We start from the raw sequence: 19,867 nt of genomic DNA on the forward strand, positions 1-19,867 counted from the left end.
TGGGTGTTTGTTTACATTCATAATATTGCTTGTTATATTAAAACCTGATCAGCAGATATACCATGAGGTTCATGGCAAAGACTTTTTATCATCCTCTTTATTTCTAGATATTAAATTAAGGCAGGCATTAGACCAATACAATATTTTAGAATTTGTAAAACCCACAAATCTGAAGAAAACACACTAACATCCTCTTCTTTTTTTTTTTTTAATTTTTAATATTTTGTTCGGTTTGTGGGTTTTCAGTTCTCATCATTCAGAATGAAAAGTCAGAATTTGAGAATTTTCATCCTAAAAATTGGTAGCATCTTTTCTCTCTGAAATCATAGAACTTCTTTGCAGATATTACACACTGACATTAATGTGACACTTGACAAGTGCTTGCATCCACTATCACTCTAGGATCAGCGCTGCCCCATTTCTAGATGACCACTAGAGAGCAGACTTGCAGCTGCAGCTTTTTGCTTTCCACCTTGTCTCCAGCAATCTGTCATCTCTGCGGCTAACAGTGCTTCTGCATTCTCTGTTGTTGGTGTGATGTGTGCGTCCCTTCACTCTTTCACTGATCAGTTCACTTCGCCCTATAGAATAAACAAATAATGTTTTAAAAAACAAAAAATATATAAACATTGTAAGGTACAGGCCCTGTCCCATTCCAGCATCTAGTGAGTTGCAACAACAAATTAAAATTATATTGGGAGGGGGGAAATTTATATGGAACTGTAATCAAACTTACACTTTCTTTGTCATCTATGTAGTAAAATTGAAATCCACTAAAATATTTCTTGTTCAAATGCAAGAAATTTTAGGTTTGAAGCCGGGCCAAAATAGATTTATACAGTGATTGAGCAATGGTCAGGCATTTAAAAAAAACCTTGAATGCACTTTGTACCTGATAACCTTTATTCCATAAAGACAAACCTTGCTTTTGCTCAACAAAGCAACAGTGTGAAATATTGTGGGGGGAGGCAAAAACTGCTAGCATTTAGAACTAGTCAATATCCAAATTATTTCCAAGTAATATTTGCAATGTTTTAAATGTGTAAAGGGATTCAGTTCATGACTTTAGTTGTACCAGTTCACAATCAAAATCCAAGTGATATATGGTAGGTAGAACATTTAGTCTTCCAATGCTTCCAAGAAAGTAGATTGCTTGGTTGAAAAAACAGTAACATAGCATACAGAATAAGTGATGTATACTTAAACAAGTGACCCCAGTTCTCTGTTCTTCTCTCAAATGGAGACTCAGAGAGAATTTTTCTACCTCCAGTCACTATAAGGGTTGGCATTCTGTTTCTTATAGAAAGGGGGAAGAGGGGATCGGAAACTTAATCTATGACCATTAACAGCTAAGTATATTTCTTTTATGAATCTGTCTGAAGAACAATGTTTAAATCAGGCAGATAAGCATGCTTGCACTAGCAACACTGAACTAAAGGAATATGTTGTGTCTGCTCCTCTGCTCCCCTTTACATGCACTGCCACACAAGCACCCCTTTGAGAAGGCTTCTGTGTTGTAAGGGTTAGCAACTGGCCCAGCGTGCGTCTTAGCAGCGCTTTGCAGCTTTGGGATCAGCCCACATTCTAACAGTGGCATCTGCGCGGCACCTCTCAGATCAGCTTTCTTCAGCACTGTATATTAACACATCTCATAGCTGTTCAACACAATATTCAATTTGTCATTCAGACAAGCGTGGAATACAAATGAGTTACTACTGAATAGGAAACTTAATCAAATGCGCAAGCCAGACAGGTTGTGGTTGATGTGTAATGTGGTTTTAACTGATAAAGCAGTACAAGCTGTCACTGTGTTTTTAAATATTTTGACATGCCTCTGATCAGAGTACTTTGTGTTTGATCTTGCACTGGATCAGCAAACCCTAATAGACTATAGTGTAAGGGAGAACCAAAGAGAAATTAGAAATGTTTATCCTATAGGATTTTGCAATGGAAAGTTACTTACTTTAAAAATTAGAGGGTCAGTGGGGTTTTATATTAAGCTTGATGACATTTTGCCTTTCCATTATCATAACAAATAGGTTAACATATTTACTGTATCCTGTTCATTTGTCACATAACCCATGTCTGTTTATCAAGATATCCTCCCAGATCTCCACGATTACAGTATGGCATGAATCTGTTTTGCCAGGCAGTACAAGCTGTTGCATGCTATTTAGGAAAAGCAAATCCCAGAAGTGCATTTTCCCCATGGCAGCTAACATAGCTTTCAGAAAATGCACACCTGGACCTATGCCTGCCTGCAGATTTTTTGAAGTGATTAAAATGTTAAAAAGACAAAAATAATTGTACAGTTTGCATCAGTGTGTTTACATTGTCTTTCTTGGTAGCTTTATTCAAGTTCTGGCGCCACTGATTCAGTCCCCACTTCCTAACACCACCAGCACTCTGCCTCCACCCCGAATCAAATAGCAATTTTATAAACTCACCTTTAGTTCCTGAACCAAACTAGGCCGCAGGATTCTTACTGGCTTTGACTGCATAATAGCAGGCAGTGTAAGTGTACTGATTAGGCCAAGAGATTTGGGCTCAGATCTCCATGGTTCTGTTCCCAGTTCTGCCACTCACTCTTGACTTTGGGCTTGTCAGTTAAACTGCCTGTTTAACCAACTGTAAAATGGATATATTAATCTTCTTTACAATGTAAGCTAGCTAACTTTGGGGGAAGGAGGAAGGCAGAGTAGCCAATGTAGAACACACAGTAGCAAAGAACAACTAATTGAGCTGCATGCTGAGCAGTAAGGTGAAGATACACAGGAGGTGAAATGAGAATTCCCCCTGCTCATCTGGTAACCGTGCATGATAGTTTAATTTCTGCCTATCAGCTAAGCTTTTCAGAAGAGACGAGTAGAGCTCCAGTTCTCCAGACTTTGCAAACTCTGTAGGTGAGGAATTGGACTGCTTTATGTAACTTAAGGTCAAGTCATCAGAGTTCTTGTGTAGATGACTTGGTTTGACATTAGGAAACATGCATTTGGTCAGATTTGCAGCTGTGCCTTCCACAATATCTAGTCACTAGAATCTATTTAAGGGAGTAAAGAACAATTGTGAAGTAGTCTGACTTCAGTCCAAACTGAGCAGCTGTCAGTGTGACAAATGGCAGAGCAGTCTGAAAGAGAAGGCAGGGAATCAATGGGCAAGAGAAACGAACTATGCTTTCCCCCAAAAGTAATATACTGTATAGCACTTGGGCCCAGTCCCCACCCACTGAAATTGATAGGAAGTTTTCCATTTACTTCAATATCACAGCAGGTCTTTGGTTGCAGATGTTACCATTTAATCACCCCTTTCCACCCGCAATTAAACACTTTGAGCTGCATATCCAGTTTTCCATCACTATTAATGTGTCCATTATGGTATGAGTAAGTGTAATAAACAGCAGTTATGTCGCCAAAGGAATATAGCGCTTGAACTTTTTAAAACAGACCCTTCTGAAGGAATTTCCTACAGAGGCAAATGTTTCATTATTCATTTCTTGTATCATTTCCATACAGTATTAGCCCGTTAATGTTTACAGCCCTGCTCTACTACTACTATATTTCAGAGCACTTTTCCAATAACGGCATTAATTCTTCAGAGAATTAACTAGGCTCATAATCGAGAGCCTCCATACACTTCCCACCACCACCTTTTACTTTGAATGTTTTTATGTTTTTCAATAAATACAGAAACAAAATTGGTGGTGCATTTCCGCTGCCCATAGACTTGAGAAGAGAGGAAAATTACTAGTTGATGAACAAGCCCACTCCTTTGATCTGTCTCTTGGAAATTCCCTTAGAGACCCTTTTGGTAGTCCCAGAAAAACTTTCAGGTCACTGGATAACTATTTAAAAAAAAGACTCCGCTTTTCAAATCATGATCATTAACCCCAATGACGAGTGGACACTCTGCAAAATGTGGCATTTGTTGATGAGCTGTAAGCAATAGTATTTATGCAAAAAGCCACGTAAGTAGGTAGACTGTGCAGCGAAATGCTTGGAAGGTAATTAAGCACTCCATGTTCCTTTTGTTCCTACCTCAGCCCATTAACTCTCTGTGTTGGCATTCTTATACAGTGGAAGGCCTGGTCTAATTGAACTTTAATATGGAATGCTCTGATGCTGTTAAATGTGCCATGTCCTTTCATTGCGTTCTATATAATATATGATCTTACATGATGCAAGAATAAGCAGCTTTCCATTCTGGCTCCAATGCTGTGGATTTAAGCAATGTGTAATCTTTTGTTTTGATCTTGACCTCTTGACCTAATCATCCCAGTAAGTTAATCATTTAGTGGACTCGAATAGTCAGCTCTCCATTAGTCAACTAAACATAACCAAAAGCTGCCTGGCTTCATTTGAAGTCTTCAGCATGGGAAGACATCTGTAGATAAGTGAGCAAGTAACAACAAATGATGTCCTCCAGTAAGATATTAATAATTGGAGAACTAGTTTCTTCGGTGATCCAGAAGGTACAAGGGAGGGCATAATTTCATGGCAAAGGTAATTCTGAAGATGGCTTCTCATCTTCCTTTGTGCTGTTTTACATACGTCTTTCTACCTCCTTAGCCTCAGTACACCATTGTGTTCTTGCTGAACTGTAATCAAATTGCTGTGAGACTTCCATATCAGAGACACACTTAATAATAAAAAGAAATGAAGCAAGATTGACGTAGGCTGTAATATTAGAAGATAGCTTGAGAACCATTAAATTCCTGTGCATTTTAGTACTTGCCGAAACACAGTACCTTTCCGTGCCACATAATTCATGTATCTAAATCATTCAGTTTGGGTTTTTTAACCTTCAGGCTTTATCAACCCATCTAACTTGTAAGAAGCCTTTCAGTAGGTCACCCATGTAGTAGTTTTCTGACAGGTTAGGTCAAGAGGACAAAATGGGAAGGTCTGTGCAGAGGTGCTGGAACAGTTTTTATGGTGGGGGTGCCGAGAGACATTAAACCAACTGGAAACCCTGTATATGATGGAAACCGCTTCAAGTAAGGGGGTGCAACAGCACCTCCAGTTCCAGCAACTCTGGGTTTGTGTCAAAATGGAATTCAAACTGTATCCAGTGCTAGAAAGGAGAACTTCCATGTTACAGGAAATCCTAAAAACTTCAGTCAGAATTTTCAAATGTGGGTACCTAAAATTAGGCATCTAAATGGATAGCCTGATTTTTGTTTTTCAGAGGTGCTGAGCTCCCACATCTCCTATCGATTAAAAAATTGCTATGGATTTAGGTGCTTTACCTTCAGACATACAGGTTAGAAAATGTTGACCTCGAGGCCTACCTCCCCACCAGATACTGAGAGTAGGCTGTGACTGCAATGCTAGTAATAGGTTTTTCATAGAAAGACCGCAAGGAAATAAGTTCCAAAGAAAGGGTAAGAAGTCCATCCAAGTTCAGGAACTTTAACTTCTGATTCAGTGCAAAATGAAGCTATGCTGTACTCTGTGGACACTGAGATCCCTCTGATCCAACACTGGCATATTATTGCTCTAGTTGCATGACTCATCGTGATAATTCCTAAAAGGAAATGCAGTTGACATTTAAAGCAATGGGGTTTCCCTTCTAGACTGTGTGCAGATATTGACTAAGTCAGCAACTGACATGATAGAATATATTTTGTCTTGTCTAGAGAGTACAATCCATTCATTTTTTCACATGGAAAATCTTTTACACAATTAAGTAAGAATGATGGCACTTGAGCTGCCCATGTGCTATTCTTTTTATGATTGATCAGATGGTTTTTTTTTCCAATCCCAGTGCTAAATAGTGACAGTGTCAGAGTAATGGCATATTCACTATAAAACACCTCTGGCATTTGTTAATGATAGGATTTGTATTGATTTTAAAGTTAATGCCCCAGGAAGAGTTGTTGTTTTTCCAGTAAGCAGTGTCCATTTTGATAAAATCTGTTTATCCTGCATTGATTTCTTTTCTCAGGTCCATAAGAGGTGGCTCAGATTCCTCCCATTCTGAGACACTGGCAGCTCAGCAGCACCCGTCCTTCTTCCTGAGAGTCCTCAGAGCTGCTCTACCACTTCAGCTTCTTCTGCTGCTCTTGATTGGTCTTGCCTGCCTTGTACCAGTGACTGAGGAGGACTACAGCTGTACCCTATCGAATAATTTTGCCCGGTCCTTCCACCCCATGTTAAGATATACTAATGGCCCTCCTCCTTTATGAAGCAGTAGAAAGGCTATTAAAGTTGGAGAAGCATGTCAGGAGATGGACCTGTTTCAAATGTCAATGCACTCAACGTGGCAGCTTTATCTGTCTACTGTAGCCAATGTTCCCATATCATTCTGCTGGCACTAAATTAATAATGTATCCGTACCAAAATGTGTAATGCATTACGTGAGTAATATCCTTTCAAAACTCACATCTCTGGCACTAAGAAAGCTATGAAATAAGTGAGGGAATTTTCTTTCTATCCAACATTCTGGATCTTCTGGCCACTTTATATCTGGGTCACTGCCCTGTGCTATGCATAGCCCAAGGACTTTATACTTTCAATAGAACCTTTCCTGTGTGCGGCTCTGAATGAGCTATTAGCCGATCTTTGTTAAATATATTATCAGTATCTAACAGTATTCAAACGAACCAGTGCTAAGGACATTTGAAAGACTTTGTAACATACATTTTTAAAGAGCTTGTATGGCAATGTACTATTTTTCCTTGGTTTTTGTTTTGGGCATGGCGTTCTAACCTTTTCTTTGGATGCACAGGCTGTAAATCTGAAAGGCACTTTTTTAAGGTTTAAAAAATGGATGTAATAAATAAGATCATGGAAGGTTTTATGAGAAAAAATATTGAATATCAAGTATAAAAAGGAACCTATTTATGTATGTACAGTTTGCTAAGCCAAGTTTTGTTTGTAATGATTTCTTTGCATTTATTATAGATACCATACAATATTTTGTCTACGTGCTTTTTAATGACAATTCTAGAAACCTGTAAGTTTAGAATGAGAAATGTATGGTAAAAACAATTATAAGACCATGTATATGCTGCAATTCTCAAAGAAAAAAATAAAATAAAAAGAAATGCTGTAATAATGAATTGTAGCAGGAATCTGTGGGAATGGAAAGACCTTGCAAAATTGCTGCAGAACAGTATGAGATATGGGAAAGTATACAGTTATAGAATCAGTGATGAATATAAAAAGCTGTTTAATTATGAATTAACATTTGGAAACTCCAGATTTTTCTAATATGTTTCTTACAGTCCATGTTTCCCAAACTGTTAGATTTATGTGTATATATGCTGCCTCCCATACTCCAGTTATTATTATTATCAGTCAACACTGAAGAAGACTGTTTTTTGAGAGTTGAAAACGTTTAAATCTTCTCCATAGCAGCTTGATATAGACTGACATTAAGACTGATATTTATGCTTGACCAATAGCTGAAGTATTGTCATGGAATATACCCAACACACAGGCATAAATAGCAGAAAAACAGAACAAAATGAAAACTCATAAATTTCCCAGAAACATTACAGCAAACTCACTCTCTGAGCAGCAGCAGGCACTTCACATAGCTTATGAGTCATAACTTAACCAAAACAAAATTCTTTTCAAGTTTGAGAAATTGCAGAGTGTTGCCCTAAAGTTATCTCTGGTTTAATAAGTTTTTTCTGTTTTTTAAAAAAAACCTATTGCACATACTGTATATTTTCCCATTACTTTTAGGAACAAATGTTTTCATTTATAGAGCGAATAGTCTGGAGTGTGTAAGCAGAAGGAAAGAAGCCCTGTTTTTGCTGAGCCTGAAGAAAACAAAACTACTGCATTGTTGATGCTTCTTGGGATTGCCTTTCTGGGTAGCAATGGTTTGAATTGAGACTGATTAGAACTGAGCTATTGAGGCCAGTCAGGAGGTCATTAAAATTATCACCAGTAGGCATCCGAGTTAGCATGTGTGGCAGTTCATAAAATCTCAGAGCAATTGTTCCAGATTCTTGGGCAGATGTCACTGAATTGGATTTGTGTTTTTTGAAGGTTTCTTCACAGCCATACAGATTAGAGAGTTTTTAAAAAGGAAAGCTGAGATTGTGAAGCACGAGATGGCAATGCAGGCAAGGAAGCCAGCAAATGTTATCTGAAAGCAAGTACTCAGCATTAAAGTTTTATCTTCAAGGAGTTCACCAAAGAGGGTGCTAGGAAGAGTACACGGCCTCACCTGTGACTTCCCAGGGATCAGTACGTGCTAATGTACATGAATTAAAAATTAGAGGGAGAAAAAGATTATTTAATAAGTCTTATACAGGAGGCAATAGGTAAGACATTAAGCCTTAAATTATCCATTCAAAACTGAACTTCCTGTCCTTCTACCAGCCTTTCCCATCTGGTTGCAGCTTTGCTATTCTCCCTGTCCTCCAGGTTTGAAAGCTTCTCATCCTTGGCTCCCCTGCTCATTCAGTTTTCTTGCTGCTTACTCCACAATACCTCTGAATGCTGGGCCACTTGGGCAAGGATGGTGTATGGTGACCGTGCAGAAGCCTCTGTCTGTCAAATAGTCTGCGGGAGCTGAGCCTTCCACTACAGTATGAGAGAAGCTAGCAGGGACAGTGAAGTCTTCCAGGAGTGCCCTCCGACCCCCATTCTCCAAGGAGGGGAGAAGTGTCAGTATCTTCAGAGAAACTTCTTGGTTTGCAGTGACTTTTCTCTCTGTTTAGGGCATCTCTTGATTGGTTCCTCTGGCCTTTAACTCCCAACCCCTGGGCTATGGGGTTAGGGGGTCATAGACTGGAGAAAATCAGAAATGTGGGGGGAAGAAGGGGTGAAATGGACATTGGCCAATCCTGGTTATCATGGAGAGGAAGGGAAGGTGGGAGTAGGACCTATTAGGAAGGGTACAAAGTAGGGCTGCCAAGCAATTAAAAAAATTAATCACAATTAGTCGTGCTGTTAAACAATAATAGAATACTATTTATTTAAATATTTTTGGATGTTTTCTACATTTTCAAATATATTGATTTCAATTACAACACAATACAAAGTGTACAGTGCTCACTTAATTTTTTATTACAAATATTTGCACTGTAAAAAACAAAATTATATTTTTCAATTCCTCCATTACAAGAACTGTAGTGGAATCTTTTTATCGTGAAAGTTGAATTTACAAATGTAGAATTATGTACAAAAAACTGCATTCAAAAATAAAACAGTGTAAAACTTCAGAGCCTACACATCCGCTCAGTCCTACTTCTTGTTCAGCCAATCACCCAGAAGATAATGCTGCCCGCTTCTTGTTTACAATGTCACCCGAAAGTGAGAAGAGGTGTTCACATGGCACTGTTGTAGCCGGCATCGCAAGATATTTATGTGCCAGATGCGCTAAAGATTCACATGTCCCTTCAGGCTTCAACCACCATTCCTGAGGACATGCATCCATGCTGATGACAGGTTCTGCTCAATAACGATCCAAAGCAGTGGAGACTGGCACATGTTCATTCGCGTCATCTGAGTCAGATGCCATCAGCAGAAAGTTCATTTTTTTTTATTTTTTTTTGGTGGTTTGGGTTCTGTAGTTTCTGTATCACAGTTTTGCTCTTTTAAGACTTCTGAAAGCATGCGCCACGCCCCATCCCTCAGATTTTGGAAGGCACTTCAAATTCTTAAACCTCGAGTCAAGTGCTGTAGCGATCTTTAGAAATCTCACATTTGTTACCTTCTTTGCATTTTGTCAAATCTGCAGTGTTCTTAAAACAAACAACATGTGCTGGGTCACCATCCAAGACTGCTATAATATGAAATATATGGCAGATTGTGGGTAAAACAGAGCAGGAGACATACAATTCTCCCCCAAAGAGTTCAGTCACAAACTTAATTAATACATTTTTTTTAACAAGTGTCGTCAGCATGGAAGCATGTCCTCTGGAATGGTGACCAAAGCTTGAAGGGGTATAAGAATGTTTAGCATATCTGGTAAATATACCTTGCAATGCTGACTACAAAAGTGTAAATGCCGGTTCTCATTTCAGGTGACGTAAATAATAAGCAGACAACATTATGTCCCGTAAATGTAAACAAACTTGTTTTTCTTAGCAATTGGCTGAACGTGAAGTAGGACTGAGTGGACATGTAGGCCCTAAAGCTTTACATTGTTTTGTTTTTGAGTGCAGTTATGTAACAACAAAAAATCTACATTTGGAAGTTGCACTTTCACAATAAAGAGATTGCACTACAGTACTTGTATGAGGTGAAATGAAAAATACTATTTATGTTTATGCTTTTTGGATTGCAAAAACAAAAATAATATAAAGTTAGCACCGTACACTCTTTATTCTGTGTTGTAATTGAAATCAATGTACTTGAAAATGTAGAAAAATATCCAAAAACATTTTATAAATTTCACTTGGTATTCTATTGTTTAACAGTGTGATTAAAACTGTGATTAAGTGTGATTAATTTTTAATAGCAATTAATTTTTTAGATAATTGTGTGACTTAACTGCAATGAATTGACAGCCCTAGTACAAAGGAATAGTTTTTAAGAAGAATTGTAATTAGTATTGTCAACCTCAGTTTGATCCCTTGTTGCTCTACTCACTCCATTATTTGTATGGGCTAGATCTACTTTAGGTATCTAAATCCAACCGTTAGGCACCACTGAGATCCTCAAAACCCTGTCCCTTAACCCTGGAGGTGCCTGAATTCACTGCAGGTGGGCATGTGCAAAGCTGCCTAAATCCTCGTGATGCTGAGCAGTCTGGTATCGTATTTCAGGGCTAAGCCCTGGTGAGATTCTCAAACGGGCCTACCTACAAGCGTACCTGTTGGATCCACAGGAGTGTTGATGCAATAGCCCAGTGGTTAGGCCACTCACTACTCAACAGAGGTAGGAGGTCTGTTTTCAAATCACCACTCTGGCTGATTTGGAGCAGGGTCTGGAAGCCATGGGAGTCCTCCAACCACTGGAGATTATTCCATGTTGGAGTCTCTCTCAATCTCGCCTGTGAAGCTATTCCACTTTGTACAAACAATTAAAAAGGCATTGGAGCATTGATTTGAATCTGGGTCTCCCAAAACCCCACTGGGCTATGGGTTATAATGGGTGTGGGGATGGGGGCTGGAACAATTTGTATAGTGGGGGTGCTGAGAGCCATTGAACCCAACTGTAAACGCTATATGTGATGAAAACCACTTCAAACCAGGGGTGTGGCTGCACCCCCAGCACCCCTAGTTCCAACACCTATTGTGGGGGGCTCTCTTTCTCTCACTCTGGTGTGTGGTTTTTTGTTTGTTTGGGGGTTTTTTGTTGTTAAGAAAGGGCTGACCTGGCTTAATCATGGAACTCTTTGGGAGACAATTCATGGCTGAGAATCCTGAGCCGTGGAAGGGGCCTCCTTCCAGCCAGTCAGCCACGTGCCTAAGGCCCAGATCAATGAGAGTTGGGTGCCAACTGCCTTTGAGAATCTGGGCGCTTAGCCCTGCCGTTTTCCTCAGCATTTCACTCCTGGCTAGCTGAGGCAGCTCCTTGCTGGCTTCTGAGGATCCCTTCCTTAGGCACCCATCTCCTACAACCCATGCATTGTATGAAGATCCCGGGCACCTAACTCAGGACTGAGTCTGCCCCTGGGCAGCAGGGTGCCTTGCAACACCAAAGTACCTTTGTACATCTAGCCCTATGTGTCCGTACGCTGCCTAGTGCAATGGGGATACAATCAGGATTGAAGCCTTTAGAAGCTAACATAAAATCTGCCCTTTCCGTCCCTATGGTCAAATTGCTGGCCCATGTCTTATTGCCTCTCCCCTCTGTTGCTGCCCTCTCAACCGCTCAGGCCTCTTGCTACCTCGCTCCTCCAATCCACTCAGCTGTTGAAAATACAATGATCTTTCTCCTCCCCACCCCTTCTCTGCTCCTTGAATCCTATTACTGGATCCATCTCCATTGCTACATAATATTCAAGCTCCTTGGTCTCCCCCTTCATAATTCAGTCCCACTCCACTCTGCCTTCTCTCATCTCCTTCTGTCCTGTCTCTCTCCCTTTCTCCATGTCTCCCATCCCCTCCAGTCCTTTCTCTAACAGCTCCCTTTGTCTCCCACTCCTGCCCTCAGCTTGGAGCCTCTTGTCACTCAGCTGCTACACTTACAACACCCTCGCGCTTGGCACTCAAACCCTTAGAGAGAGCCCTCTTAGCACAGACGGTTTCTACTGCCCCTGGGTACTGCCGTCATCTTGTACTTTTCTTGTTGTTCTTTGTTTTAGCTCAGAGTGCTGCAGGAAATTGCTGTAGCAACAAATCTGCGTGGGACAGGTGGGAGAACAGGTTGCTTCAGTGCCTACAGGCATTGGCGCTCGGCTTCATTTCTGTGATACTCTGGAGTCAATTCAGGCAGGAGAATAGGACTAACAGTGCCCAAAAACCAGCTAGCTGGTATCACAGTGGCGCATCGTTTCCTAGGCTGTGGCTGAGGGAGTAGTGGGGACTCAGGAGGAGAGCTCTCCTGTGATTGGTTTGGAGGCAGGAGGGAAGGGACAAGACACACACACACACACACACATACACACACCCCCACCTCTCTGTCTTTCTCTTTCCCAGTCTGCAGGGCAAGAGCCCTTGGTGACCCCTGCTGGCCCATCAAAGGGTCAGAGGGATAAAGCAGTGTTGCCAACTCACTGCAGCAAATAAACCTTTAGCTCCTGCTGGAGCCACCCCAGTTGCCTTCCCCACGTACCCCCCCTCCCGCCCTAGAGGCTGGGATCCTGCAGGAGGCACAAGAGGGGTCTTTCTAGCCTGACTGGCTGAGAGGAGTTTTCAGGGAGGGGAGAGGGTGCAGCTGACATCATTCTCAGGGGACTGGAGGGAGGAACAATGGGTCGGTCTGTGTTCTGCTCCTTCCCCCTCCCCGCCCCTTAACACCAGTGCTGGGAAGGGGGAGAGGGCTGTAGTAGGTGCAGAGGTGGGGCTGTGTTGGGGTGTATGCATAATTAATTGCTGTGCTGGGAGATGTATTATTAATTGCTTAGGTAGAGGGTGGGCAGCGGTGGGGTTGCATAATTAATTGCTGGGCTGGAGGAATGGGCAAATGTATGTGGGGGAAGCTCCATAATTATTTCTAGGTGGGGGGTGTAATTAGTTAATTATAATTTTGGGGAGAAGGGGCAAGCTCTGCACCATAAGGCAGCCAATGAGAGCTCCTGCAATGAGGCCAATATCATTTTTATACATTTGGGAGAGTTGGCAGTACTAGGCTACATTACAGAGCTTTATGGCTGCTAGTGCACATGCTCTAAGCTGAGGGGAGAGAGTTCTCCTGTCAACTTAATGACTTCATCCCCTGTGAGGGGTGGTAGCTATGGCAGTGGGAGAAGTTCTCCCACCGACACAGCCCTGTCCACGTTGGCGCTTACATCGGTGGCACTTACATCGCTCAGGGGGTGGCTTATTCACCCCCCGAGGAACGTAACTTATACCAACGTAAGCTGTAGTGTGGACATAGCTTAATTGTCACCCAGACGGGGGATGGGTGAGGGAGGTTGGAAAGCGAAAGGCAGCCCAAAACTCATGATACAATCTCAGGATTGCACAGCCAACTTGGAACTTTTGAACATTTGGGGTTGGCTGTGTTTTCACGAACTGTTCCTACTCGCCCCTCATGCGTGCTTGTAATCCTGACAGCCATAAGCCTGACTGCTCAGCCTCACGCCTCACACCCATCCCCCAGAGATCCCTGCTTCATTTCCAACAAAGCTACCTACCTGGCAGCTGCCCAAATGTGTGCTCCCAGCTACTCTGCCAGTTCTCACTCAACACACAACCCCATCCCACCCTCCAGCCTGCCAGTCCTATGAAGCCTGTCCCCACTACTGGTTAGTAACCCTGGACTGGTCGGTGAGTACAGAGCATATCAGGATGAAGGGGCTGGAATGGTTCCTTGTAGTAATGAGATAGTAAAGGTCTGGCTTCCTCTCCCTTGTCCCCCACCTAGGCCTGGACAAGTTAGTTCTAGATGACTGACCATCCACTCCTATTTCCAGCTGCTAGTTACCTCAGAACAAACTGGTGTTCAAAGGGTTAATGTAGATTGAAGTATCTCAGCAACCTGAGACACTCCACAGCAATAACTCCCCAGGATTTAGCTGGTGTTTGTAGGAGGATTCTGACGATAAGTGGGAAATAATGAAGCCAGAGCCATGGGTGTGAAATAAACACTTCAACAAGCAGACCCTTGCTGTGAGCTGGAAAGTCAGTAATATGATGCTTAGAAGTGGGGCAGGAAGCAGGGTGAATGGAGATACTGTGAAATCTAGATTGTTGGGTTTTTTCACCTGCGTCTCAGGAAACTGGTCAATGGAAGAAAGACCAGCGGCCTGGTTGAGGTTGGACCTGGATTTGGTACAAACAAGGTTCAAGTCCTCCAACGAGTGGCTGTAGACTTCATGATTTTAAGGTAAAAAAATCTGACTTCTGTGTAAGTCCTAGGGGTCTTCTATGCAAGCCCCTGGATATGGAGCTTCCCCATCCCAATTCATGAGTTTCCATGGTTGTCATAGGCCAGTGACTTTGCCAGACTATCCCATTACTGCCCCCACCAGCTGATTGTTGACCTCAAACCCAAGGGTGGCTGCATGAAAGGTGCAATATAAAACGGATTGTTTTTAATGGTAATACAAAATATAGACCTCTATAGTAGCATATCTCTAAAGGGAGAGCTCTGACTCGCTTAATACTATTAGAATTATTTCAATATAATTGACGATAAAGGAGTAGACAGCAGTGACCAAACAAATACAATCTACTTGGTTTGCCAAAAAAAAGCTTTAAATAAAGTTGCTGAGAAGTGATAAAGGAAAATAAATAATCACAGGGACCGGGGCAAAGGCCTGTCATGGATTAAAAACTAGTTAAGAGATAGGAATCTGAGTTATATTACATGGCTGCTCTGAAGAGCAGAGGGAAATGAATAGTGAGAGATCCTAGGGTTCTGAATTATTTAATATATTATTGTATGTGCAAGAGGAAGTAGACAAACCTGTTTGGCTTAAAACCAGTGAAGGCCCTGAGAAATAGCAGATGGATTTCACCACGGTGCCATTGAGCAGCACAATGGCAGATTAAATTTAAACTGTTTTGGGGAGGAAATACATTATTTTGCTAAGTATCAGAAGGGTAGCCATGTTAGTCTGGATCTGTAAAAGCAGCAAAGATGCATCCGACGAAGTGGGTCTTCATCCACGAAAGCTCATGCTCCAATACGTCTGTTAGTCTATAAGGTGCCACAGGACTCTTTGCATTATTTTGCTAATGCATCTTTTTCAGAAACAGTGGTGGGTTCAGGATTTCCAGGGTACTCTGAGGAAAATGGCTTAGGAACAGAAAATATGGTGATCAATGCCGATGCAGGTAGTGTACGCCATAGCAACTAACAAGCTGCAGTCCTCATTCGGGCAAAACTCCCTTTGCATTTTAGGATTGTTTTTAGAGAGGATGGGAAATAGCTTCAATTCAGCTTTGGTGTGGCCTCATCTGGAGTACTGTCACCTAAAAGCAAAAGCCAGTCTTGCCGGAGTCTGGACAAGGACAGCTACAATGCTTGGAGAGCCCACATACTGCAACAACATCTAGGCTTAATTGGTCTGGAAAGACCAGGCAGTGGGAACTAGATTCCACTTCCCAAAAGGAGCAAGCTCCAGGTAGAAAAGAGAGGAGGGGAGGAAGGAAGAGAAAATAGCTGGAGAGATGAAGTTCACAAGGGCAAATGGAAGATGAGGGGGAAAGGAGGAGAGGATTGGAGAGAGAAGCTAATGGTGAAAATCAGACACTACTTTTAGTACAGATTTGGAATTTGGGCATAAGACATTTCCTCTGTGCCATACAGTGAAGAAGCTCAACCATTAAAGCCTACTTCTTCTGGCAGATGTTAAGGCTATTCAAAATGTTGGCTTAGCACCTGAGCTGCAGCCAAAGAGTGTTTGGGCCAGCTCAGAAGAGTGGGGTGCCAAGGTGGCTTTAAACCACCTTCCCACTACCCCAGTCCTGGGGCCCTGTGATCTCCTGGCATTACTCAAAGCTGCTTTAATTCCCATTGCCTGTCATTGGCCAAAAGACACAGCAGATTTCTGAAGCTCAGCATCACCAGATATAGGTGGGGCTGTGTGTGACATTCCCCAGAGTAGAATCTGGACTGATGAATAGCTGTGTCCCTTCAGTTCTGCAATCTGGGGTGCCTTTTACACTGCTTTGCTGTGAGAGCAATCACTCCTGGTCCTGCTCATCCAGCCTCCAACATGCAAGATCACTCCCAGCTGTATTACATGAATGCTCTGGCCAGTCACTCATGAATTACATACATGGTGATACCAGCAAATTCCTAGTCCCAGACCTTCCCCAGAAATGTGCATCTTGTGCTGCCCAAATCTCTCCTTCTGGACAATACAAGCTCATAAAGTCCATCATTTCATCAATGGAAAGTGACAGGCACAGATCCTTTGTCTCAAATGGAGGTTCCCATACACTTCAATCCAAACACACTTGTTTAGATAAAACAATAAAACAAATGTATTAACTACAGAAAGATAGATTTTTAAGTGATTTCAAGTAATGAGGCATAAACGTCAGAATTGTTTGCAAAGAAATAAAAGGTAAAACACAAACTAAAATGACCCCTTCTCCAGTTTAATGATGCTTCCTTTGTCTTTCAAACGTTGTTACTGCCGTGAGTACAGATAAGGGGAGAGAGGTGATTGGGGGGAGGGGGGGGGCTCTGTTTCTCATTCTTAATCCTCAAAGAGGGGAGGAGGGTATATTTCCAGCTGGGTTTCAGGCAACAGCCAGTCTGTTTACACAGAACCCCCCCGCTGTGTCTTTGCCAATATGTAAAGTTTTTACTCACACCTTTCTTCCTGCCAAAGAATGGCGGCTTAGCCAGATGATAGGTCATGATAGTCCATTTGATTATGCTGATACCTGGCTGAAGCTTCAGTGTGTCTTTTGTTTCTGAAGAACTGCCTGGGCCTGCGTTTCTAATTTTGGAGCATGTTACAGCAATGTTATACAAGAGAATCTTATAACTTTACAAACAACTTTGATACACATATTTTACCAGGACAATAATGTTCAGCAGATTGAGTTTTCAAATGATACCTCACAAGACATACTTTGTACAAAATGTATCCTAGTCTTGTAATAAGGATGAACATAGGGGTATGGTCTGTCACAAGGAGGGAGATGAATCCCACAAATGTGAATACACAGAGGCAATGTTCTCAAAGACAAACTGAGGTATTTTTTCAGCAGCTTCAAGGCTTTCATGCTAAGCAAGGATCTTTCAGCCTCTATTTTGTAAACATATTTAGTGAAAGAGCAAAGATGCATGCCCACAGATAGCTGATCTTTGTAATATGCAAGCTCTTTTTCCCTGAGAAAAATCTCAGAGTATACATTATGTACCAAAATCCCTATGGTTGAAACCTCACTGAGTGGACTAATACAATTTCAGCTGCATTTGAATTAAGTTTCCTGAAATAATGAGGCAGCCAAAGCTGGAGCTAACATGGACACATCTGAGACCTGAAGGAAGCAGAAGATAAATACAAGCATCATCTATGTGACAGAGCAAAGTCAAATAATTCCTAATGACGGCCCCTTGGTGGTGATATCTAAATCCCGAAAAAGCAGAGATCCCAGAGAGATTTCAGCAGGGAAAAAATCTGAAGTGCTCTAAATATAATATTTTGCCTGTTAATTGTCACGTCCCAATAGCTGACATGCCCCCCAATTTGCTTATATATGTCAGCAGGTTGCCATGATAAAATGGAAATAACTACAGCCTGGTGGGCCATAGAAAAAGAACATAAGTGGGTTTCATTCAGTGGGTGATTTTACACTTTCAGCAGCACCGACCGTAGACTGCCATGCTGCTGTGGTCTGCCTAGGTTTCTTTCTTTCTTTCTAACTAGCTGATCTGAAGGAAGTGACTTTGTAATAGAGTGGAAAGGAATGCAGTGTTTAACCAGACCAAGAAATAATCATTGCGAAGGATTTTAAAGGCTAGTATGATCATATATGGATGAAAAAACCCACAGACTTTCCTATTGCAGTAAGAATAGCCTGTGCAGCTTCACTATATTTAAGGATTACCAGTCACCAGAGTAATTAATATTCCTTTTTCATTTAGTTTACCTTTCTATCTTCCTGTCTTCAGCCTGTGCTGCTTCTGGCCTGTGGGTGTCAGCAACTGTGTTCTGGTTCTGTGGAAGGTGCATCAGCTTTTATAGGAAGAACTTGTTACATAGGATGTTTAAGCAGGCCACGCTACAATGTAGTGGCGGCATTAAATGTTCTGTTCCAGTGCAGATCCCTGACCTGTTATCATTCCATGGCAATAGGCTCGCCCTGACTGACCCAATTGAGAATAAAAGTTGTCAGTCACAAATATATTTACTACACTTGCATATGAGCCAGAAAATTAAACAGTTTTGAATGGGCCAGCTTCCTTGTCAGAGGAGTGCTGTGCTGGGCAGACTGATAAATCATTTATAGGCTGGGAAGCAAAGAGACAAAGCCAGTCTCTTTAATTGAAACAGCAGCTGAAGCAGGCTGGATGAAGGGTGGGGTTTATTGGGGGCAGGGGAGGAGAGGGGGTGCTGTAGCTATACAGTGATTGGTTGCTTATGCTACAACAGCGGAAATGTCATGGATGTGAATCCTAATCTGCTAATTGGGGTTACTTTATAATAGAGTAGAAGATCCTCCCATTTGGCTGATATATTTTTTCTTTTTTTTTTTAGAATCAGATCACCGTTTGGCCACAATCCAGAGTACTATTACTAGGATAATGACATGATATTATTATTGATGTCACTAAGGCTCACCTTGCTAGTATAGAGTCAGGGGCAGCTCCAGTTTTTTTGCCGCCCCAAGCACGGCAGTCAGGCAGCCTGCAGGAGGTCCCTGGCCTCACAGCTTCAGCGTACCCACCGCCCAATTGCCACCGAATCTAGGGGACCAGCAGCAGACCTCCTGCAGGCGCACCGCCGAATGCTGTCTGACTGCCGCCCTTGCAGGGACCGGCAGGGCGCCCCCGCAGCTTGCCGCCCCAGGGAGTGAACCACAATCAGCCTAATTTTAGGCACCAGTTAGTTGATTCCCTTACAGAGCTCAGAGGAAGGTCTCTTGGGGAGGTATTGAGGAATGTACAGCTTGGAAAAAAATGCCACGGAGAAGTGATGGTTGAGTGGAGGGTGGGGAGGTCACGGCAAATGTGTGTGAGGATCAATTCATGTCTATGTTGCTATCTGATTGCCAGGGACTTACCAATACGCAGGGTGGGGTCCTGAGTAAGGTGTGCGGGGGGGGGCCCAACTGGAAGGGGCAGGGCCTCGGCAGAAGGAGCAGGTCCTTTAAATTCCCAGGGCCTTTATCGCCCCCAGAGCCCCAGGGCTCCCGGCTGCCGCTGCTACCCTGGGGCTCTGGAGGCGATTTAAAGGGCCCAGGGCTCTGGCTGTGGTAGCGGCGGCTGGGAGCCCCGAGCCCTTTAAATCACCACCGGAGCCCCATGGTAGCAGTAGCTGTGGCAGTGGCAGGGAGCCCCAGGGCTCTGGCAGTGATTTAAAGGTCCAGGGGCTCCGGCCTCTGTGAGAGCCCCAGGCCTTTTTAAATTGCTGGCCCGGGGAAGCTGCCCGGTGCCGGTACAGTGGGCTGTGTGCCGGCTCTTACTGATACACTGGAGCGGACTGGCGTACTTTCACCTTTGCTGATTGCAGAAACTGTATCCCTGATCAAATATGCCATTGAAACCCTGGCGTGATCTCTTCCATTAGGGTGTATTAATGATTGTTGTTATTTATAATGTGGTAGTGTCTACAATGAGGGCGCATTCTGCTAGGCACAGTGCAAACATATAACAAAGAGACAGTC

The 19,867-nt window shown here is 42.5% G+C and overlaps 1 protein-coding gene and 1 long non-coding RNA gene across 7 annotated transcripts in view; one reads left to right on the top strand and one right to left on the bottom strand.

Moving 5' to 3' along the window:
* The window catches only part of SYNE1 (spectrin repeat containing nuclear envelope protein 1), a 472,714-nt gene extending 465,654 nt beyond the window's left edge, over nucleotides 1-7,060 (top strand). For all 6 annotated transcript variants that reach the window (XM_039529938.1, XM_039529933.1, XM_039529934.1 and 3 more), the window contains one exon: nucleotides 5,944-7,060. In XM_039529938.1, coding sequence (XP_039385872.1) covers nucleotides 5,944-6,184 — 241 coding nt within the window. In that variant the 3' untranslated portion in view covers nucleotides 6,185-7,060. The remainder of the gene's footprint in view (nucleotides 1-5,943) is intronic.
* On the bottom strand, nucleotides 421-19,286 carry LOC120400830. The gene is made up of 3 exons (XR_005596101.1): nucleotides 19,265-19,286; nucleotides 18,131-18,198; nucleotides 421-581 (listed from the first exon to the last, which is right to left on the bottom strand). It is a non-coding gene; the product is annotated as an uncharacterized LOC120400830 (long non-coding RNA).
* Between the last annotated feature and the right edge of the window lie 581 nt (nucleotides 19,287-19,867).

Source organism: Mauremys reevesii, linkage group 3 (genome assembly GCF_016161935.1).
Source record: "Mauremys reevesii isolate NIE-2019 linkage group 3, ASM1616193v1, whole genome shotgun sequence".
In the NCBI taxonomy this organism is placed as follows: Eukaryota; Metazoa; Chordata; order Testudines; family Geoemydidae; genus Mauremys; species Mauremys reevesii.